Source organism: Lepisma saccharinum, chromosome 6 (assembly GCF_977018435.1).
Source record: "Lepisma saccharinum chromosome 6, izLepSacc3.1, whole genome shotgun sequence".
Classification (NCBI taxonomy): Eukaryota; Metazoa; Arthropoda; class Insecta; order Zygentoma; family Lepismatidae; genus Lepisma; species Lepisma saccharinum.
The window spans coordinates 31,342,880-31,365,914 of NC_139234.1; the positions used below are offsets into that span (position 1 = coordinate 31,342,880).

General features: G+C 38.8%; 3 protein-coding genes across 3 annotated transcripts; 2 read left to right on the plus strand and 1 right to left on the minus strand.

The window, feature by feature from the left end:
- Positions 1 to 3,180: 3,180 nt before the first annotated feature.
- On the minus strand, positions 3,181 to 5,201 carry LOC145989300 (uncharacterized). The gene has a single exon (XM_083124632.1). The coding sequence runs from the start codon at positions 4,853 to 4,855 to the stop codon at positions 3,596 to 3,598; it is 1,260 nt and encodes a 419-aa protein (XP_082980758.1). The 5' UTR covers positions 4,856 to 5,201; the 3' UTR covers positions 3,181 to 3,595.
- Positions 5,202 to 9,386: 4,185 nt separating this feature from the next.
- On the plus strand, positions 9,387 to 10,944 carry LOC145989301 (uncharacterized). Its single transcript, XM_083124633.1, has one exon. The coding sequence runs from the start codon at positions 9,463 to 9,465 to the stop codon at positions 10,711 to 10,713; it is 1,251 nt and encodes a 416-aa protein (XP_082980759.1). The 5' UTR covers positions 9,387 to 9,462; the 3' UTR covers positions 10,714 to 10,944.
- Positions 10,945 to 16,047: 5,103 nt separating this feature from the next.
- LOC145989037 (uncharacterized) lies at positions 16,048 to 17,037 on the plus strand. Its single transcript, XM_083124335.1, has one exon. It carries the CDS (start codon positions 16,048 to 16,050, stop codon positions 17,035 to 17,037), a length of 990 nt encoding a protein of 329 aa, XP_082980461.1.
- Positions 17,038 to 23,035: the final 5,998 nt, after the last annotated feature.

The window sequence follows — 23,035 nt, forward strand, 5'->3', positions numbered from 1 at the left end:
CAGTCCACTTTATGCACAGTAAGGCTAATGGGGACTGGACCTACAGTTTAAAGTGGGATCGGAACCATTATGTGCCTCCACCACATTGCGCTTGCAGAGGCAGTGAAGAAAAATTTCCCTTAGTTAAGGATAACTCACGTCAAGTTTTAGGTAAAAAGGGAATTTTATGAAAAATATAGAAATTGCAATTGTCGGAATTGTATTTTTGATTTACTTGCACTATTTGATTTACTTACACTATTTCATTTAATTCAATATTCATACAAATAATGGTCCTATATATAAAGCTCTAGATCTCGTTCTGGGCTCATATCAAATGTGATGGAAAGGAAAATTAGAAGTTTGTCATGTGAAAGTAGCGAAGAAAATTCCAAATGTCATGACACAGCGGTTTTTCGATAGGAGAGAAATTTCCGAAAACTACTTTTCGCCCAGGACAAAAGTCCAACGGCTTCTTAAAGTTACATAACTATACTCTGCAAATTCCTTCATATCAATCATTTTCTCAAGCAATATACCGGGAGATCCGTTTCAGATGTCAGAAAAGTAAACCTTGATACACAAGAGGTTACGTATCTCCGAGCAGCTTGTTGTAATATAAGCAGAAAGGATGTAAGTTTCGAGTGAGTGGAGGTTTACAGACTTCAGCCACACGGCGGCGCTAATGTGCATGGTAACAAAGGTAGTGATCACTGCACAACAGCACACACAGTATGCCGTATGGTATGCGAAAATTCCATGCATGCTACTGCTGCCACGCATCTGAAATCAGTAAATCTCCACTCATTCGAAACTTACATCCTTTCTGCTTATATTACAACAAGCTGCTCGGAGATACGTATATTAACAACCTCTTGTGTATCAAGGTTTACTTTTCTGACATCTCAAACGGAACAACCGGTATATTCCGCTGAGACTCTGGGAGAAATTCCGATTTGTGACCATGTTATTTCAAGCGCCTGGTCATCCAAATAAACTTCCTCGTATCACTTCAAGGTTACCAAATTTGCATGAATTTGTTATTGCATGCATTATTTTTTATCCGCATTCATCAGCCAATCGTCGATGTGTTGCCTCAATGCAAGGAACATTTAACTCTCTTAATGTTAATGAAAATTTTTATTTATTGGTGTACGATGTTAATTGAACATTGTCCATTGCCTAGTGCTTCTTTCACTACTACTACTACTTAATTATATTCTAACGCTATCTTTTAAGATAACACTTATTCTCTACAGGCGAACATTTTTTTGTCTTCATATTCTTCATATGTCCAAAACACTATACACCATCCCCCTGTAGAATGAAGCCAGTATGGTTCCTTCCTCGTCAGAAAATGGAAATGGTAACTTAAAGTAGTATGGTCAACTTGATGACCGACCGGTCTCAGGTTCGAGTTCCAGCGTGAACGTTAGCGTTCCTTTGTGAGCATGCCTTTATGGGTTTCATCTAAACATTATCACCGTCCCGATTAACCTGAAGAGGCAAAAAGAGACGTAAAGTAAGAAAAATACATGAACAATTGTGTATCTCTACACAGAAGTACTTGGTGCAAGTTTAAAATAAGCTACTGGCTCAAAAGTAGCTTTCAATATGTAAGATAGAAAATGTATGGGAGCTCTCATGAAAATATCATGTTTCTAGGAAGAATGTAGCATATTAATTAGTAATGTTACAGATTTTCTTGTTTTGCCAGGAAGGCTACTGTGGTGGTCAAGTCAGAAGTTCGAATCCCGGTCTGGACACAAGTATGTCCTTTGTGAGTGTCCCTTTCATCAGTATCATCAAATCATCACTCATCAATGTCGTTACCATTAGCTCTTTAAGGTAGAAAATTATATGAAATAAGAACATACGCAAAAGAAACAAGGTAAATGCGCCAACCCCGCATTGTCGGGTTGTTTTTAGCAAAATCAAATCGAGTGAGGGTCAAATATGATGCCTGGCCTTGGATGACTCGTGTTGTATGAAAACTCCACCAGATTGCTGTGTTGTTTTTCGGAAGGTTCGTTCCAACGGCGGTCTCATCTCCACTGAAGGTATGAATCCTTTCCTAGCACCTGATATTTAATATGATTGTACCTCTTAGTTTATGCCTATTTAGGTGTATGGTACTTAATGATTAACTTAGGTATTTCAATAATGAAGGCTCTACAGAAATGAAGACTGAGTTGGAGGTTATTACGCCAAGCATGTCGTTGATTGATTGATTGAGTTGGCGTTTTAAGTCCACTTTATCCACAGTAAGGCTAATTGGGACTGGACCTACAGTTTAAAGTGGGATCCCAACCACTATGTGCCTCCACCGGGTATTGAACCCGGGAGCCCTTTATTACAAGCCAGCGACGCCCAAAGCATATCGTAATTGCCTACATTCAGAAATATTCAATAAAAACGTTTTAAAAACAAGTTTTGAACAACACAATGTTATTTTAAAATGCATTAATAACTAGGAAATTAATATTCATTTGTCCTAATTGTCCCAATTATTGAAATTATCATATTGCTGTATTCAATTTTTGAAATTGTTCTTTTCTACATTTAAAATTTCCATATTTTGTTTTATAGAAACTTTTGCTAATATAACTTTAATTTTTTTAAAAAAATTCGTTTCTTTTATTGGTTACTTAGTTTGATGATATTATTTTTTTATTGAACACGTATAATAAGTTTATAGTACTGATCTGCAAGTATTTGTAAATACCCCACTTTGTAACACTTCTTTCTCTTGGCTTGACATGCAACATTGAAATGTAAATATATATAAAAGGCACATGTGCCGTTTTTTCATTCGCTAAAAAAAGAAGGTAAAAAAAATATCTGAAACCCTTAACGTGGCGTATTTCTCTGCACCTACCTTATCTTATCGGATGATATGGATTCTTCCCATGTACAGATGAAAATGGATGTTTGTTTGCCAGACACATTTTGCTTCAAGAGGAGGGAATTGTAATACTTGCATCCATGCTATTAATTTCCACACCACTTCTATGGTTTGCAGAATAGGAAAACGTATGATGCACCTCTAGTTCTTATTATTTGAATTAATGTACAGGGGAAGCTTTTCTTTCATTTTCCCTTTTACTGAATTATCATCAACCATGTTTAGCTTCCTGTAATCTGATCACCATGGCCTTGATTTAATTCTTCTTGTAAAAAGTACACAACTAGTAATAATAATAATAATATATTTAAAAAATACTAATCACATTCATTTAGAATTATAATACTTCTTAGAAACTCTTAATATACAAATGTCAATTAAAGAACGAAACGTTCATTGGATTCGTACATCCTATCTTGAATGTTCCTGTGTGCAATGACTTCAATTACAACTCTAAAATTCACGTACAATATACACATTTCTAAGAGCAATTACTACTTGAAATTATAAAAGAGCTTTTCTATTTTATGAGAAAAAATAAAAACACTCATATAGAAATTAGAACTGAAATATTTCCTAACTGTTCAGTGCAATTTAATTAACATTTGGTTTACGTACTATATTCATTGTGTTAGCCAGCTTTTTAAACACTTGTATCATTACTACTTGACTTAATTGTTTGTCTGATTATAATTATATATACAATATGATTTATAACTTGTAAAAGTCACGGAGCTCTGCAATGATCGAGTACATTTCTTCGCGAAAATTCGCATCGGAATTGAACTTCGCTTTGGCTGCAGAAGTCCTTTCACCAAAGAACATGTTCTCGAATTTCTCGTTGTCTGCGTTGTGGCTAGTCGGCATAATTTCGTCCCTCAGAAGTAAGATGGGTTTGAAAGAGGCATATATAAGAACGCCATATAACTTCACTGCATCGTAGTCCCTCATTACTTGCTGAAATTGTAAGGACTTGACAGGTATGTTGTATTTCTCAATACATCTGTTGAAGGACGCAATATATTCTTCCAATATGTCGTTCACATGTGGGACCCATATATTTCTCTCTAAACTCATACGGAAGAAATATAGGATATCGGTGAACGGTGATGCATATCGGGTGACTTGCAGATCGATGAACTTTACGTCTATTGGTTGTCCATTGTCATCGAAGCGGAACATCATATTGTTGAACCAACAATCGCCATGACAAAGTACGTTCATCTGGTCGGTCCTGGGTTTTACCATATCTCGTAATTGGTCCCACATTGTGTCCAGCTTACTCTTTAGGGCAGGAATCAAGTGTTTGAATTTGGGAATCTCCTCACAGACCGCAAGTATTACATTGACACTTTCACCTATCATTGGCTTCAAATTATTAGTCGCATTGGACTCGACCTTGGGGAAAAGAGCATCCTCCTTCAAAATGGGGAACAACTTATCCAATTTCTCACCAGAATCGATCTCAACTGCTACGGATGCTGCGTGGAGCTTGGCTAGTTCCCTCACAACCAGTTTACAGTGCTGTAGTCCAACGGGGGATTTGAACCCGAGAGTCTTGAAGTTTGAACTCTGGAGGTCCTCAAAAACCAAAACGTCATTGGTGCCATCATATCGAGAGTAGTAACACGCGGCCAACGGAAGAGGTGGTTCACAGTACTTCTTCAACTTCGGAACCAGCGTCTGATAGTAGAAAGCTTCTCTTTCGAATAGATTCAACTCCGACATCAACTTCAACTGCACTTCCACGACAGGGAGGCGTTTCACTATGAGGGACACGGTTCGAACATTTCCACCGACAGTGAAGTCCACACTCACACGCAAAATGATGGAAGTGAATCCTTGTATCTCGTCGGTGGCCCTGGTCACTCGAGTCTTCTGAATTGAGAAAGGTCCATTGCTCACGCACTTCTTCACTGCAGCTTCTATGATATCTGGTGATACGAGGTGACGCACGTCTTCTGAAGACATCTTCACTGAAAGAACTGAAACTTTGCTTCTGATGTCAGCAAGAAACACGAACGGAAGACAAATTGTTTGCACTCGCAAATGCTTTATGTAATTGAATCACTTAAATCTCTGAGGAAGTGGAGAGGCAAGGAGACAGGAATTGATTACATAATTTAAACTGTGTCCTTCGACCTTTTGGAAGATTGTACGTTGTAGTTCAGCAAATTGAGCCTTAATTATGTCCTCTGAATACGTTTCTGCGAACTGCTTAGCTGATTGTAAACACATGCAAAGTTCAAATGATACCATTGGCTGGATATTTTTCCTCCCAACTAATTGATTACTAGTTGATAACACTGTGACTGTAGCAGAAACGTTGCTTAATTATACTGAAGAGTAGAAACTCAGATGATTGTCAATAGGGTCATTGCGTAACACTTGTTTTTGCTGCAAACAACAGGAAATAAATAAAAGAGGCTAAGCAGGCATTCAAATTGTCATGCAATCTTCCCAGATAACAGAAATATATATCATAACTAAGAACCTTTTCTTTCATAATGAAATTACGTTCGTGCACTCACATTATCTTGAGAGTTCATGCGTTTTAAAATTGCGCAACCAATACTGCATGTTCGCTCCTTCTTTACTCTTCCAGCTGTTTAAAGTTCGTATTATGTTCAACCCCTTAAATCAGGGACGCCCAAACTACGGCCCGCAACGACCTTTTATATAGACCCTCTTAGACTTTATAAACCCTCTAAATGTATATTGAAGTATTGATTGAAGTGGTTCAATTTACTTCGCTTTTTGCCACTTTTGGCTAATCGCGAAGATGAAGATGAGTGATGATATGAAATTGATGAAGAGACACAAAGAACACACATGCCCAGGTCGGGATTCGAACCCGAGACTCTTGGCGTTGTAGTATATTGAGATATTATCTTTAACGTATTGCGTAATGAATCGCTCAAGTAGTTACTGGCCCTGGATAGCAAAACGTTTGGACACCCCTGCCTTAAGTAGAGAGTAAATGTTACAAAGTCTTTTCACCTATTCTCTTAGTAAGCGTTGGTAAAAATGAAAAACAAGCTGGAAGACGTAAGATCTATTCCTATAGTAATTTAATAGGACACTCCGTCATCTGGTGTTACTTTGGGAAGTGCACGAGGCGAGAGTTAGGTTAGGTGTCTCGTTTCATATGTGACGCAGCGTCCGCAAAATTAGAGATTGGATCGGGTGCCAACTTGTTCCCCATTTTGAAGGATTATGGCTCTTCACGGACCTCCGTCGTAGTAATATGAAGCCTTTGATAGACGAAAGTGCCAACCTGCTACTTGCTTTGTGCAAAGAAATCCACGAGTTCAAACTCTTGTTTCCTGCCCTGTAGACCAAATTGGATACGATGTGGGAGCAGCTCCTCCAGTTGGTGAAACCCAGAACGGACCAGATGAATGTATTGTGCCATGGTGATTGTTGAACCAACAATATGATGTTTTCCTTTGATGATGATGGACAGCCAGTTGATGTGAAGTTTTTCGATCTGCAAATCAATCGTTATGCGCCCCCTTACACTGACATTCTCTACTTTCTATATATGAGTATAGACAAGAGTATTAGATACCAACATTTGAATGAAATACTTGAACAATACATGTCATCCTACAACAGATGTGTTGTGAAGTTCGATATACCTGTGCAACCATTAGAAATGGTACAAGTAATGAGAGACTACGAGGCTGTAAAGCTGTATGACGTTCTCATATATGTCGCTTTCATAACAATGGTACTTATGAGGGACGAAGTTTTGCCCAAAACTCACGATGATGGGAACGAGAAATTAGAGAAAATGTTTTTCGGTGAAAGGACAACAGCAGACAAAGTTAAGTAACGAAGATTTTCGTAAGGAAATACATGAAATCATCTCTGAACTCATTGACACTTATAAATTGTAAATCACTTGCATGCAAAAATGTTTCGCATAAAGAGAATAACAAATCAACAAATTTTCACTTTCATTTTAGCTATTGGTGTGGAGTATTCAAATCGTGTACGAAATTTCGTTTCATGACATCTCGATTAGAAAATTTTCTCTTTTTTATTAATAAGGAAAAACAAGGGCAATATATAGTGGAAGAAATATTTGCGAATTTGATATTTCTAACGTTTTTGAACTTCACGGAACTCTAATTCTATCAAAAGTCACCAACTTTCAGAGTGCAAATTATAATTTGATAGATTCATGGCTATACCTTTCACAAATGTTATCACACCTTTCCTCATGTTCAAATCCACCCTCTTCAACTAGACTTTGGAATTAAGTGGAAAATTGATCATGCCAGCACTCAAATCTATGTAGAATTCTCGACAAATCTCTCGGTGAAATTCACTTTCGTTTATCCTTATCCATTTAGCGATTAACACGTGTTAAATGTCTCACCCATACTTAATTTTCTGTACATTGCTTGTAATTGTAATAGTAAATTGAATGTGACTATGAAATTAAAATCATTTCTACAGTGAGGTCACAAAGTGGGCGTACACCCACCGTAGTTTCGACATTACGATGGTTATGGTTGAATGCTTGATATGAACACGTACCTGATGGTTTAAGTGTCCTGAACATCGGTATGGAGTCCGTCTTTTTCGTAGCACGGCCGAACTCTGCGCCATATTTTGGCACACTTCGCGGTGCAAGTGTGAATAAGACCTTTCTCTGGACGGTGACGTTCCCCTCCATAACGTTCTGAAGGGCTTCCAAGAAGTCCCAGAGGTGATTTAATCAATGACGCAGGTATGTGTTCATATCAAGTCATCCAATCGTGTCGAAAATAAAGGATGGAGGGGTATACCCACTTTGTGACCACCCTGTATAGTGAATTTGTGAGGAAATTCTACTAAAATTTGATTTCAATTTGAAATTTTAAAGTAAAATTTATTCCATGCCAAAACCTCATAACAAAGGACAAATTTGCCACCATCTCTTCGGATCATGACCAAATATGCGGAATTCTTATATTACATTTTTACATTGTAATAATCACCCAGACATGGGTCAGTTGTATGGGTGGCTCTCAAGGCCGAAACACACTCCTAATAAAGACGATATTAGGTCCTCTGAGGTCCTCTGAGCATACATGTAATTTTTTCGACAAAACTTGTACCAGTTTCTGAGATACAGAATTTTGAATGTCTCTTTTCTTCGGAAAACGAGTTAAGCTTACTCTTCATTGATTATTACGAGTTTATCTCTCTCTTGCCAAACATAATTCGCATGGTATATTACTGGTTCCTCTTTATTAAGATCTTCTATACGATATCGTATCTTTGCTGTAAGTTAGATAGAAACTCGGGTAAAAGCTCATTTTCGTAGTATTTTTTAAATTTCTTATGCTGTTCAAAGTAAGTACCAAGTTTCTGTGTAATGAAAATTTTAATATCTTAATTGCTCTACATGTTTTATTTTCCAATTGGAGCAAACAATTGACAGTAACGATGAAACAAGAACATAAATATTATATTTCGTGGAGTCAAATTTCATTAAAATAATGATTTCGGAACACACTAGTTATCTTGATTTGACTATTTATAAGACTTCGAGAAATACAAATGTAAAATTGTCTGTAATAGTCTGTTTCAAATAATAGATTATTACGATATGTTATGTTCTGTCTCAAATTGGGTATAATTCTGTCTAAATTACATAATACAATATAATTCACCACCTCGTATTTATTCTGATAAAGCAACAAATTTTTAAGCTTCTTAAATTCTTAAATAAGGTTTTTGCCAACGGCAAAGTAAATAACGGGTAAATTGTCCATCACTATTTCATTCTATAAATTATTCTTATATCTTGTCTTGTTTTAAAGAATGGGATTCTTTTAATAAGAAGTTGATGTTGCCCTCTGCTTATTGACGTTTATCTTTTCAATTCATGATGGTCACATTGTTGAAAACAGATTGAATGAAAATGGTGATGGACAATTCGCCTCTATCATTTTTTGCTGTTGGGTGTACTCTCCTGTTCACATAAAGTTGCACACTTTGTACGGTTTAACAGTTGGGTTGAAACATGTGCCGCTTTATCTGAACAGGAGTGTAGAACCACAAATTGTTGCAATAAAAGTTTGTCATTAACGAGGTAATGATGGTTAAATTAGCACATCATATCCATGATATTACTAGTTTTTAGGAATTTTCGTGTAAGGTGGTTTGTTTCCTTCACAGATTTGCACGAAATGACACTGACATAATGTTGTTTTTTTATTTTCGTTTAGGCTTTACAGGATGATTCATCCCATGTTTACGCATATTTGAAAAGTTAATGGCGTAATTAAAACTTATTCTTCAGATTATGATAGATTTTGATTAGCACTCATGGATCATAACGCGGTTACGCAGTAAACGCAGCTCCAACTTGCTTTCTCCCTGAACAAGAATTTCAAGGACAAAGTTACGTTCTATTACGTAACTTGACGCATTCACGAACTCCTTGTGGTTCGCCGAGCGAGTCATGGTCACGCCCCGTTATGTTATCGCCTGTGGGCGTGGAGAGCTTCTTCACTCTGCCGTTGCTCGTAACTGCCGATATTAGAAGTGAGTGAACCAAATTCGAGGTTGCAGCGAAAATGTCGTCAAACGACGCGGACAAGCTTGTATCCCAAGATATCATCGAGCAAGCAGTGAAGAACTACGTGGGAAATGAGCCTTTCTCCATTCAGAAGACTCGGGTGGCGAGAGGCACTGAAGAGATACAGGGATTTGCTTCCGTGATTTTACGTGTGTGTGTGGACTTCACGGTTGGTGGAAAGGTTCGAAACGTGTCCCTCATAGTGAAACGCCTTCCAGTAGTGCAAGTGCAGTTGAAGTTCATTTCGGAGATGAGTTTCTTCGAAAGGGAATCTTTATATTACCAAGACATTGTTCCAGAACTCAGAAAGTACTGTGAAGCCCCTTTTCCAATGGCCGCTTGTTACTTCAACCAGTGTGATGGTGTCGATGACTTATTGGTGTTTGAAGACTTGCAGAGTTCAAACTTCAAGTCGCTCGGGTTCAACACTCCTGTCGGACTTCAACACTGCAAAGTGGCCATGAGGGAATTAGCCAAGGTCCACGCAGCATCAGTAGCAGTTGAGATGTATTCCGGTGAAAAACTAAACGAGATGTTCCCCATTTTCAAAAAGGATGCGTTGTTTCCCAAGTTTGAGTCCAATGGGATGAAGTTAACCATAAGTGAAAGTGTCAAAGTTATACTTGGTGTCTGTGAAGAAATACCCGAGTTCAAGCACCTCGTTCCTGCTCTGAAGAAGAAATTGGACACCATTTGGGAACAATTTGGAGAGCTGGTAAGTCCCAGGACAGACCAAATAAACGTATTGTGTCAAGGTGATTGTTCGTTCAACAATATGATGTTTCGTTTCGACGATGGTGGACAACCAATAGCCGTTAAGTTAATTGACATGCAAATAACCCGCTATGCCTCACCTTTCACCGACATCCTTTACTTTCTTCATATGGGTTTAGACAGGAACATTAGAGTCCAACATTGGAACGAAATATTGGAAGAGTACATTTCGTCTTTCAACAGGTGCATTGTGAAGTTCAGTATTCCTGTCAATGCACTACAAATGGATCAAGTAAAAAGGGACTACGACGAAATGAAGTTATATGGTATCCTCATAGACGTTGCTTTCAGGCCTATGTTTCTCATGAGGACTGACGTCATGCCCACGGATCATAACGACGGGGAGGAAAAATTCGACCAAATGTATTTTGGTGAAAGGACTTCAGCGGCAAAGGCCAAGTTCAATTCTAGTGAAGATTTTCGTACAGAAATGCATGCAATCATCGAAGATCTCCGTGACATTTATAAGTTGTAAATTCTAAGCATTTGAAGATTATGTATAGTTAGTTGGTAAATCAAGTTAATAACTTTAATTTATTGTGGAACATTCAAATCGCGTAAGTAATTTCACATCATAACAAACATTATGATTAAAATTTTTCATGGGTTTTTCAAAATAAGAAATAGTGGATATTTATGTAAAATATTTAACAGTTTGTGGATAAAATGCATGTGGGAATTCGATATTCTAGCAAATCAATTATTCTGTCAACAGTCAAGAACCATTGATTTCTTAGAACGTGTAAAATGGTGATTATATAAGTGTAATCATTATTTTTTAATTTTTTCACATATGGTCGGTTTTACCACTTTTGGCTAATCGCTACGAGGGGAATGAATGACGGTATGATGAAATTTGTGAAGGGACACTTACAAAGAACACCCATGCGCAGATGGGGATTCGAACTCGGGACCCCTATAGCATCGCTGCGCGCTGTGCTAACAACCGTGCCCCGAAGGTCGACAAGCGTAATCATTATGTCTTAGGTCCATGGCTATAACTTTGACATGACCCTGTAACCATGTTGGAAGCTGCCTTCTTCATTTCGAATTTAAAATTTTAAATAGAAAAGTAGTCGCGTGAGTACTTAAATTTATCAAGAGTTCTCGGCAAATCCACAGACGAAATTACTTTTCCTTTACTTTTATTAATTTCGGAATACCATGTGTTAAATATCTCTCAAAATGCTGTGTAATTTTTGCGATTGTTCTAACAAAGTAAGTAATTTTCAAACAAATATACTCTGTCCTGGTTATCTCTGGAGCAAAGCTGCGCATAGCGGCAGAGAAGGGGAGGATCGAGTGAGAAGAGCGAAGGAGTACACGTTGCTGCGAAGCCTGGTAACAACAGTCGCTTTCCCCCTCCACGCAATCCCATTCCCTCTCACGTGTTCATTGGTGGAGTCGTCACTACTTGCGGAGCGACTTGTTTTCGTTCGCTTGTTCCAGAGATACCTGGGACAGAATATAATTATAAATTAAAAATTCGCCAGTGGATTTGTTGGGAAAATCTACATGAATTTAAGAGTTTATACGACCACCATTCCATTTAAAATTTCAAGTTCAATTCAAAATGACGGACGAGTATGGTAACATACTTCAAAAGTTGCAGTCAATTGTCTAATGCGTAATTATAACGCCTTGATTCCCACTATAAACGTTTAAAAATATATTTGTGTAGTTCTCCGATTGACTTTAAGGCAGTCATGTGATATGCATTACCTTATTCAATGAGTGCACCGAAGAGGAAAGTGGAGACAAAAATTGATTGTAAAGCTAAATTGTTTAATATACACAATTTATTTTGCATTTTTAAATTTAGCTTCGGTTTTCTGCCACTCTATTAGTGATACGGTTGTGTCTGGAAATTTGAGCCTATGCTTTAACATGGCTTTAGTTCCCCCTTAAAGCATTAGGCCACCGAGCCTGCATTTATACACAATGCAATGTTCTTTTATTACTCTCAAATATACAGTACTGTCACTCTAATACTGACGAATGTTTAATTTGTGGGTTACTCGCCCTTTTTCTACCATCTCATGGGTGTTGCCAAAATCTGACAATTAGGGACTAGAAGCTACCTTTGATATGTACATATACAGTCAAAAATGGATTATGTTACATTTTGCCGTCTTGGTCACCGAAGTTCCCGGGTTCGAGTCCCGGCCAAGACATGGGTGTTCTTTTCTAGTGACGTCACAATTTGCAGAAAGTGGCAGAAAAGCGACGGAAAATAACAAAAATACAAATTAGGTTACATTTCATGTAGCTACATGAAATATTTGGAACATGAACTGGACGTGCCTCTTTGATGTTCAAGTATTCTATTATTACAATAAGTATTTTTCACAAAAGTACAAAACCTGCTGACAGTTTTCTAAAAAGTTACTAGTCTCCCATCGACTGATCCTTTGCATACAAATTGCTCCAGAAAGTTAGTGGAACCGGCAACATTGCGTGTCAGTGATTCGAGTGAAGAGAGGAGAATTTAACGATGGTTACAAGTTTCTCATTCTTAGCGAGTGGAGGGCGTGACCTTCACCGCCAACATATCCCACCAAAAAACTTCTTGCAGGATAAATACAGTTTTCTGCGTTTGCCTGTGTACTTTGTTATACTTTTCAGTAACAAAAGTAAGTCTGTGCCATGGATATACTTATATGATCATTGTTCTATCCTCCTTCAATTTGGTAACGAAGAAGGTTTACATTTAAATGTGCTAAACTAATATTGAAAATTAATATTGATAGAGCGTAAATATATATTTGTACTCGCTAGAAGCACCGACCTAATCAAATGTTATGTTGGGTTGGAAGCATACAGGCACATAACGGTCCTCTTTGAACGTTCGTGGCGCCGAAATTACTCACCAACGACAAAGATGGTACTGAAACGAGTTGTACGTCTTAATATCCTCTATATGCTCTTTTGGTCCGTGGGCGCTATTTTAATCACATTGTGTATATCAAGTCATCACAACGACCTGACCCACAACTATAAAAACGTGTGGCTATGTCGATGTGTAATAAGTAGAGCTAGGATTTGTATGTAATTACATATTCTATTCCTTTCTAGATACATACCCTGAACACGAAAATGTTAACGAGTTGTCTAACACATCATTTTGCATAAGTTTTATGTTACATATTTTTACATATTTGCCAGGATATTACATATTTTACATATTTGCTAATTTACTTTACATAGGACAACATATTTCGGCAATTTTTTCCTACAGGTATCTTGATCCTTTTTCCCCATAATTTCGATCTCTGAAACATGAACATGTGATGTCATATTTTCAAATCAGTGAGATGCATAGTGCATACGGTCACCTAAATTTGACGGCCAAGTCGAAAGACAGGCTGAAGAAAAAATAATTACTGGAACTGTTATTTATCCAAAGATCCTGCAGTTTCTCTCCCCTCTCTTCTTCTGGTAACATATTTTCGTTTCGCTTTTAGGTTTAGGCAAAGCACCTAGAAACTTGGCATCGGTGGGCAAGAAAGCTACTTTCCTATACGTAGCGAGTTACACAATATGTTCCCTTGTACAAAAAAGTACAAAAGTAGCTATGTATTTTCAATCGATTGTTCTTTCTGTAGACGCTTTTTTTTACAATGTGTTACGAAGAGCTCTCTTACATATTTACATATTCTACTATAATTTGCGATGTGAAAAGTAAATAATAGTTGACAAAATTGGTTTCCCAAATATATGCACGTTGCTGTGCTTTTTTGAATTTATAAATTTGATACAAATTTTAATTTGAACAACTTATGCCTTTAAAATTACTTTGAATGTGTTCAAATAAAATAAATATCTAGCAGAATTCTTGAAATTGCTTGGATTCTCGATTATTATTAATATTACATTTTCTATGATACTACATATTTATCTACACATCCTTTTGATAATGGATATTTAGGTACATATTGTATCAATTATGTACATATTTTGTACCTTGATATTACATAAGAATCCGAGCTCTGGTAATAAGATACTTTCCAATTATATCCTTTAATTCTTGCGCCACCTCTACAAGATTGAACTTCGAGCTTGTCTCCCTCTTGATCCTATATTCACACACGTGCCGCTATTATCATCAATGTCAGCATGAAGGACACCTGTGTTGAACATTTTTACATAATCGGTAAGTGCATTACTTTCTCTTTCGCAGTGTTGAGTCATAATCTTGCCTGTTACTAAGCAGTGAGTTGTCTTTACTCCCGTCTCAGAAACCCCTTCACCAGGTTGAATATTTGCAGTGAATATGTCATCAGAGGACTTGGGTCACCTTGTATCACAAGAAGCCGTAGAAGAAGCAATGAAGACATACTTGGACAAAGAGCCGTTCATCATACAGAAGACGCTAGTGACCAGAGCCACAGATGAGATACAAGGATTTTTCTCAATTGTTTTACGTGCGAGTGTGGACTTCATTGCAAGTGGAAAGCTTCGAACCGTATCTCTCATACGAGGGTCAATATTTATATTTTGAGCCTAACAATGAAAAAACAGGAATTTGGCATTGAAAACTGCGTTATTGTTTTTCGAAGTATTCTCCTTTATGGTCAATACACTTTTGCATTCGTTCGAACCATTTGTCAAAGCAGTTTTTCCAATCTTCTTGAGACACCTCCATAATATGGTTTTTGAACGCATCAACGGCGTCTTCCGCCGACGAAAATCGTTGTCCATGCAATTTATTCTTGACATTCGGGAACAAGAAGAAGTCATTGGGTGCCAAATCAGGACTGTACGGCGGATGACCCATCAATTCGATTTTTTGACTGTTCATAAAGTCGGTTGTGAGACGAGATGTGTGACAGCTGGCATTGTCTTGATGAAGAATGATCCGACGGCGTTTGTTTGTTTTCCGTATTTGACCGAAGACCTCTGGCAAACAAATTGTTGTGTACCATTCAGAGTTGACCGTTCTACGTTCCTCTAAAGGCACAGTTGCCACATGACCAGTTTTCCCGAAAAAACAGGCGACCATTTGTTTCGATGTGCTTCGAGCGCGAACAACTTTTGTTGGATTGGGTTCATCTTGAAACACCCACACAGTCGACTGCTGTTTACGTTCCGGCTCATATGCATATATCCATGATTCGTCACCTGTTACAAACTTATATACGTCTTTTGAAGCACCACGATTGTATTTATTGAGCATTTGTTTGCACCAATTGACGCGAGCGTCTTTTTGAGTTTTTGTCAAATTGTGTGGGATCCAACGAGAACATACCTTTCTCACAGCTAAATGATCATGTAATATTTTATATATGCTGGTGGAACTAATGCCTATGCTTGCCTCAATCTCACAGTATGTCACATGACGATCTTGCAGTATTAGGTTTTGCACAGCATCAATGTTTTCTTGAACAACAACTGATTTTGGACGACCTTCGCGAATCTGGTCGGTGAGCGAATGGCGGCCACGATTAAATTCGTTATACCAGCGTTTCACAGTGGCAAAGGATGGGGCTTCATCGCGAAATGTGGAAGTAAGTTGGTCGATGCACTCTTGTCTTGATAATCCACGTCGAAAATCGTAAAAAATCATGGCACGAAAATGTTCACGAGTTAATTCCATTTTATTATTCTCGCGCAATCTCCAAGGCAACATAAACAACACAAATGAAGCTATTGACAAAACATTTGAAGTACGTTATGGTCAATAATGCCAGACGATTCCGTGCAAACGTCAAATCGCGCCTAACTTCAATCAGTGTTGCCAAGGCTCAAAATATAAATAGTGACCCTCGTAGTCAAACGTCTCCCTGTTGCAGAAGTTCAAATGAAGGTGATGTCGGAAGTGAGCCTGTTTGAAAGAGAAACTTTGTATTATCAGACCATGGTTCCAAAGTTGATGCAGTACAGTGATCCACCCTTTCCACTGGCGGACTGTTACTATGCGCGGTATGACGGTAAGAACGACGTTCTGGTGTTTGAAGACCTGCAAAGTTCGAACTTCAAGCAACTCGGGTTCGATTCTTTTCTTGGGCTTCAACATTGCAAGGTAGTTGTGAGAGAAGTTGCCAAGCTACATGCAGCATCCGTAGCAGTAGAGATTCAGTTAGGTGGAAAATTGCACAAGTGTTTCCCCATTTTCAAGGACAATACTGAGTTCACCGAGGGAAACAGAATGAAGTCTATGATTGACGAAAGTGCTAATGTGATACTAGCTGTGTGCGAAGAAATTCCTGAGTTCAAGCACTTGGTTCCTGCTCTCAAAAGGAAACTAGACAAGATGTGGGAGCAATTACACGAATTACTGAAGCCCAGAACAGACCAGATGAACGTATTGTGCCATGGCGATTGTTGGTTCAACAATATGATGTTCCGCTTCGATGATAATGGAAAACAAATATATGTTAAGTTTTTTGATCTGCAGCTTCCTTGTTATGCGTCACCTTCACTGACATTCCATACTTTTATAGACATGAGCATTAGGGTTCCACATTTGAACGAAATATTAGAAGAATATATTGAATCCTTCAACAGATATATTGAGAAGTACGACATACCTGTCAAGTCCTTACAAATGGAGCAAGTAAAGAGGAATTACGATGCAGTGAAGTTATATGGAGTCCTCATATATGCTATTTTCAAGCCTATGTTTTTTACGAGGAACGATGTTATGCCCGTTAATTACGATGACACGAACAACAAATTCGATAAACTTCTCTATCGTGAAAGGGCTTCAGCAGCTAAGGCCAAATTGAAATCCAGTGATGATTTTCGCAAGGAAATGATAGCTATCATTGACGAAATCTGTGACATCTATAAGTTATGAATCCTATACACTTCGAGACTGTGCTTACATAATCACACAGGTTGTGGAACAAGAACTAAACAGTGTCAGGTTTTTATGTAAGTTCGTGTCGAACATTCAAATCTTATAAGTAATTTCACTTCATAAAGAACATTGGGATTAGAGATTTTTAAAATTTTTTCTCAAAATTAATAAAACATTATGTAAAGTATTTCATATTTAGTGGAAGAAATATCTTTATTTGATATTTTCCATTTCTTTTCTTAATATTTTACTTTACCAGTACAATTATTCTGTTATAAGTAGGGAACCACCAAACATTTTGACTGAAACTTCCGTTTCTCTATGTTGGAAGCCTCCATCTTGAACTAAACTATAGAATTTTAAATGGAAAATGTGTTCGCTTTAAACTTTTAATACTCAGATTTGTGAAGAATTCTGGACAATTCCATTAGAGAAAATCATTTATATTGCAGTGTGTTCGTTTTTAATACTAAGCAGCAAATCTACTCTAATGTGCGGATTTTATTCCGTCTGTTTCAACTGTCAGTATCTAGGAACCTAATATAGAGTTAAACATAAAGATTGATTGATTGAGTTGGTGTTTTTAAGTCCACTTTATGAACAGTAAGGCTAATCGGGACTGGACCTACAGTTTAAAGTGGGATCCTTAAAGATAAAGAGAACAGACAACAATTAAAGTAATGTAACATATTGATATCTTGTTTAAGTTTGTTCTTACAACCACTTTATGCACAGAGAGGCTAATTGAGATTGAACCTATAGTTGAAAGTGGGATCCGAACCACTAAGTGCCTCCGCCGGGTATCGAACCCCTGACCTCTTGATTTCAAAGCGACAAAGATACCACTACACCCACGGGGAGGCCTACTTCATGCTGATAGATCTCAAAAGGTATTGGTATATATATATCTCTCTCTCTGCCGGCCCCGTGGCGGAGTGGTTAGCACATCGCGCTACGACGCCAGGGGTTCCGGGTTCGAATCCTGGCCTGAGCATGGATATTTGTGAGTGACCATTCATCAATTTCATCATATCATCCCTTATCCCCATCTTCGAAAATTAGCCAAAAGTGGCACAAAAAGCGAAGTAAAATAAAGCAAGTCAATCAATCTCTCTCTAGCAATAGCTATATACTATACTCGTGGCGGAGTGGTTAGAACCCCGGGCTGCGACGCCAGGGGTCCCGGGTTCAAATCCTGGGAAGACATTGATGTTTGTGTTTGTCCAAATAAGAAACTGATAATTGAGAAAGAACGAGATATGTAAAAATTGAGAAATGGTGAATAACGGGGGATACTACAGTTTAGGGGTATTCCTTTTTCTTAAAAGAAAAAAATTAAGCCTTGTTTTCGCATAAACCGGCTCTGAGGCTCACCCAGCCTCAAATCAATGGGTACCTGGGAGCAACCATGGGGAGTAAAAAGGTCCGGAGCGTGGTGCTGGTCACATCACCTCCAAAATGGCCGAGATTGAGAATGTGTGGGGCCCTACCCCACATCCCCCAAATGTGCCTTCATGGCACGGTGCTATACGCAGGGGGAACTTTACTAAATGTACGAGGTGTTTCAGAAAGTAAAGATATTATATCTTAGGAAAAATATATAGTAGGGCATGTATGTAGGACATAAGTTGACAACACTGATAGTGACCTTGATCCTTAATCTTTCCAGTAGCGTTTATTCACAGTGTTACTATGAGTCTTGTGTGAGTCACACGTGCTGGAAATGATGGCTGCTGTGATAGAAAATCCCGCCAAATACGAAGTGCGGGCTGTGATAAGGTTTCTCCGGCAGACATTCATCGTCAATGAAGGCACGACACCACTTCGTCACATTTTGACGATTCATAATGTTGCCATAAACTACCGCCATTTGACGATTAATGTCTGCTGGACATTCGCCTTTTTTCTAGAGAAACCGTATCATAACCTGCACTTTGCGTTTGGCAGGATTTTTTATCACAGCAGCCATTTCCAGCACGTGTGACTCTCACAAGACTCATAGTAACGCTGCGAATGAACGCTGCTGGAAAGAGTAAGGATCAAGGTTACTCTCAGTGTTTTCAACTTATGCCCTACTTATTTTCCCTAATAATGTATCAGTTGTATCTTTACTTTCCTGACACGCCTCGTATATGTTGTGTGTGTGTTGATTTGTGATATCACTGAAGTAGTAGAGGTACGTAGCCTTCATGTTGGACTAGGTCGCAAATTGATTATGTGGTGTCATGTATGCATCTTTCAAACTTTCCTTTTTTATGCCACGTTCATGGAAACGAGAAATTGGATCAAATATTTTTTTTTGGTGAAAGGTCTTCTGCAGCAAAAGCTAGGTTCAATTTTAATGATGGTTTCTGTAAAGAATATATTCAACCGTTGCTGAAACTCCATGCCATATACGAGTTAATCATATTGGCACATAGGCGTAACTTGGGATGGGGGTCAATGGAGCACCTGCCCCAAACTTGCCAGGTATTATTGTTAGCAAGTCACGCTGATGTATAGGCTTTACAACGAGAACGAAATATTTTCAGATCACTGAATTTAGTAGTTATTACTCTTAAGTGTGGATTAATCCCTCTTGATATAAAAGTACACATTGCAGAATCACCCTCTTGGTGCAGCAGAAACAGTTGTGGGTATTCCAAACTATGCTGATATTTTGAAATGTGTGTATAGAAGTCTTTGCGAATCACGTGGGCTACAATTTATGAGTAAAACAAACAGATTTTATACTGGAATTTTCATAGCATCTGGACAGCAGTCCTATCAACCCTTTCTTTCTCTTTGGGAAAACACTCATATTAAGAAGGTTTCCATCTTTTGATAGGTATCATATGAATTAACATACATGATACTGAACAAATTGCTTGTCGCTCGAAATAACAAACTAACAAATGATGATCATGACTGTTAACTTATATGTACCCGATCCTGTACATTGCATTCCAATGTTAATCAGTCAAAGTTTTCAAGGTGGCACACTTTCAACCTACACTGCTCGCCATTAAAATTGCAACACCCAGAAGGAAATGAGATAGAAACACGAAACTTGGCAAATATGTAGTTCATAATAAGATAAGAAAATGATTACAGTTAGAGCTCGGTGGTGTGACATGTGACACGTAGAACATGGTTGCATAACCCCAAGGAGCTAGTAGCGTGTACAGCCTCCACGGGCGGCAATAACTGCTGCAACACGGCGAGGCATGGACAGAATGAGTCTATCGATGTCTGCTTGCGGTATGGCGTCCCAAGCGGCTTCCACACGGTGCCAGAGGTCTTCAACATTACGTGCCGGAAACCTGAGTTGGGCCAGCCGGCGACCCACCATGGACCAGACATGTTCAATTGGCGACATATCCGGCGAACGTGCTGGCCAAGGAAGCAGGGGCACGTGGTTAGCTTCCATAAATGCAAGGACATTCCTTGCAACATGGGGGCGCGCGTTATCCTGTTGAAAAGTGGCATTATGCAGTGCATGGATTAATGGGACAGCAACAGGGGTGAGAACCTGTGTGATGTACCGTTGGCTGTTCAATGTCCCTTGAATGCGTACGAGACGCGAACGAACACCTATGGCGATGGCACCCCATACCATGATACCCAATGAAGGCCCTGTGTGATGATGCATGATGCAGGCGTCATGAAGCCTAGTGCCACGGTGCCGCCACACGCGTGTACGTCCATCATGATGTTGTATACAGAAGCGGGATTCATCAGAGAACACTACAGCATTCCACTCCGCCATCCATGCACGACGGTCTTGGCACCATCTCAGACGCAAACGCTTATGCTCTAGCGTCAGAGGAATCCGCAACAGTGGGCGCCGGGAAAAAATTCCCCGGTTCGCCAAACGACGAAGCACGGTTCGTGGGGACACTGGACGTTGTAAAACATCCCGTACTTCATGCGCAATCCTCGTTGACGTGGCCGTTCTGTCTCTAAGGGCCATGCGTATCAGACGCCTGTCCTCTCGTTCCGTCGTCCGACGCGGACGTTGTGAACCTCTACAGTGCCTTCCTGGACCCACTGGTTCCATACACGGATCACTGTGGATGCATTCCGTCCTACACGGGCACCGATCTCACGGTAGGATAATCCGCATTCACGGTATGCAACAATTCGGCCGCGATCGAACTGGGAAACCTGCTGGAATCGCTGCCGTATTCGACGACGTGGCATTGCTGACCGATTTTAACACACTACACTCACGACCATGTACTTTCACTGCTCTTCTGCACCTATCTGACCTGCTACAGGTACCACTTACCAGATGGCATGGCAGGCGCACATGACGCATGACGGCCTTGAACACCTAATCATTTCCTTCTGCACCTCTCCTCTACACACTGTGCACATTTCGTCCGATTCCGATTACTCCTTCTGGGTGTTGCATTTTTAATGGCGAGCAGTTTATTATAACAAAGCTGCGATAGATGTATTTGACTAGGCAGAGATATTAAAATTTCTAAATATGTAATACACTCCTCACAAAAAATTTGGAATATTGTTACGTTAGACAATAGGTGATAGACACGCCCTCGGAATGCAACGATGATATCTGTCTGGTGGACATTCTCGTCTTTTCGCCGACATATGCCACTGTGACTATCACCTACTGCCTAATATAATAATATTCCAAACTTGTTGTGCCTAATATAACAATATTCCAAACTTTTTGTGAGGAGTGTATAAGGGCAATTCCATGTGTGACGGAATTACCTTTTGGACAGCTATGTAATTGCATATTTCCCTCATACGATTACATATATAGTACAATATGTGACTTGTCGTGCTATATGTATTGACACAAAGTAGTACAACTTCTAGTTTGCAAAAAATGTAAATTATTTGGATGTACTAGGCAGATAATTGTGTTTAAAATCCGTGTGACGGAATTACCTTCGTGTAAACCTTCTTTGCAGGTGCATACTCACATTTTCCAATTCCTGTGAATTATGAACTTTTGTCTGAAATATTAATATTGGGAAAATAGTTCAAAGCATACTCATCATGCCAGGACACAACTGAAATTGTTTGTGTATTCTGATACTTATTTTTATCCCAAACAGTGTGTGACGGAATTACCATTTGTCCAAGTACGCTATACACATGAAATTGTCATTGATTGATTGGTTGAGTTAGTGTTTTAAGTTCACTTTATACACAATAAGGCTAATCGGGACTGGACCCAAAGTTTAAAGTGGGATCCGAACCACTATGTGCCTCCATCGGGTATCGAACCCGGGACCCCTTGATTTCAGAAGATGGCCATACCACTACGCCATCGGGGTATTCAATTGGGTTGTTTTCAAAATAATATAATGCAGTCCAACTGAAAATTGATTTTAATGATCGTACTGCAATACAATATAGGTCTTCTGAACAATGCAATAACAATATGACAACATATTTGGTATCAGGTAAGAAAGAATCACAAAGTAAACCAAAATTCTCACTTTTTTTTAAACGAAATCTACATATTTGAAAAGTATATTGGCATAATTGTTTTGATAGGTCTAAGTTTCAATTACTGGACTCTCAAAACCATATCGAACACACTGTTCAAAAACAAACAATACTGTTTGTTGGGATCTTGGTCAAGATGTGTTAAACGATCTCCTTCAATCAACTGGCAAAGAAATTCCATCCCATGAGAGTCAAGCTAAATAATGTTTCTGAGAATACTATTGTATATTTTCAAACAGGTATCTTTGGTTGAAGTGGCTACCTGAGAAGAATTTAACATCTTGGATTGCAGGGTACAATGAAAACACTTCCTGCAAAAGCAACTCCAAAAATCAATGACAGCCAATTGCATTGCGAGATAGCTGCTTGGAGTGTCCATAGCACCTTACTGCCATTTGGTTATGTTCCCTTAATCTCATGAGTTGTTGTGAATTCATGTGCTGCCTCTTCAATCGCTTCCGTTCATGGGTCTTCCCTTTTATTTGATCATAACAATTTTGTTCCTTCTCTGCCTACTTCTGCATTG

Coding starts and splice junctions, on each gene's coding strand:
- LOC145989300 (XM_083124632.1), bottom strand. CDS start 4,855: ATGTCTTCAGAAGACGTGCGTCACCTCGTATCACCAGATATCATAGAA.
- LOC145989301 (XM_083124633.1), top strand. CDS start 9,463: ATGTCGTCAAACGACGCGGACAAGCTTGTATCCCAAGATATCATCGAG.
- LOC145989037 (XM_083124335.1), top strand. CDS start 16,048: ATGTCGGAAGTGAGCCTGTTTGAAAGAGAAACTTTGTATTATCAGACC.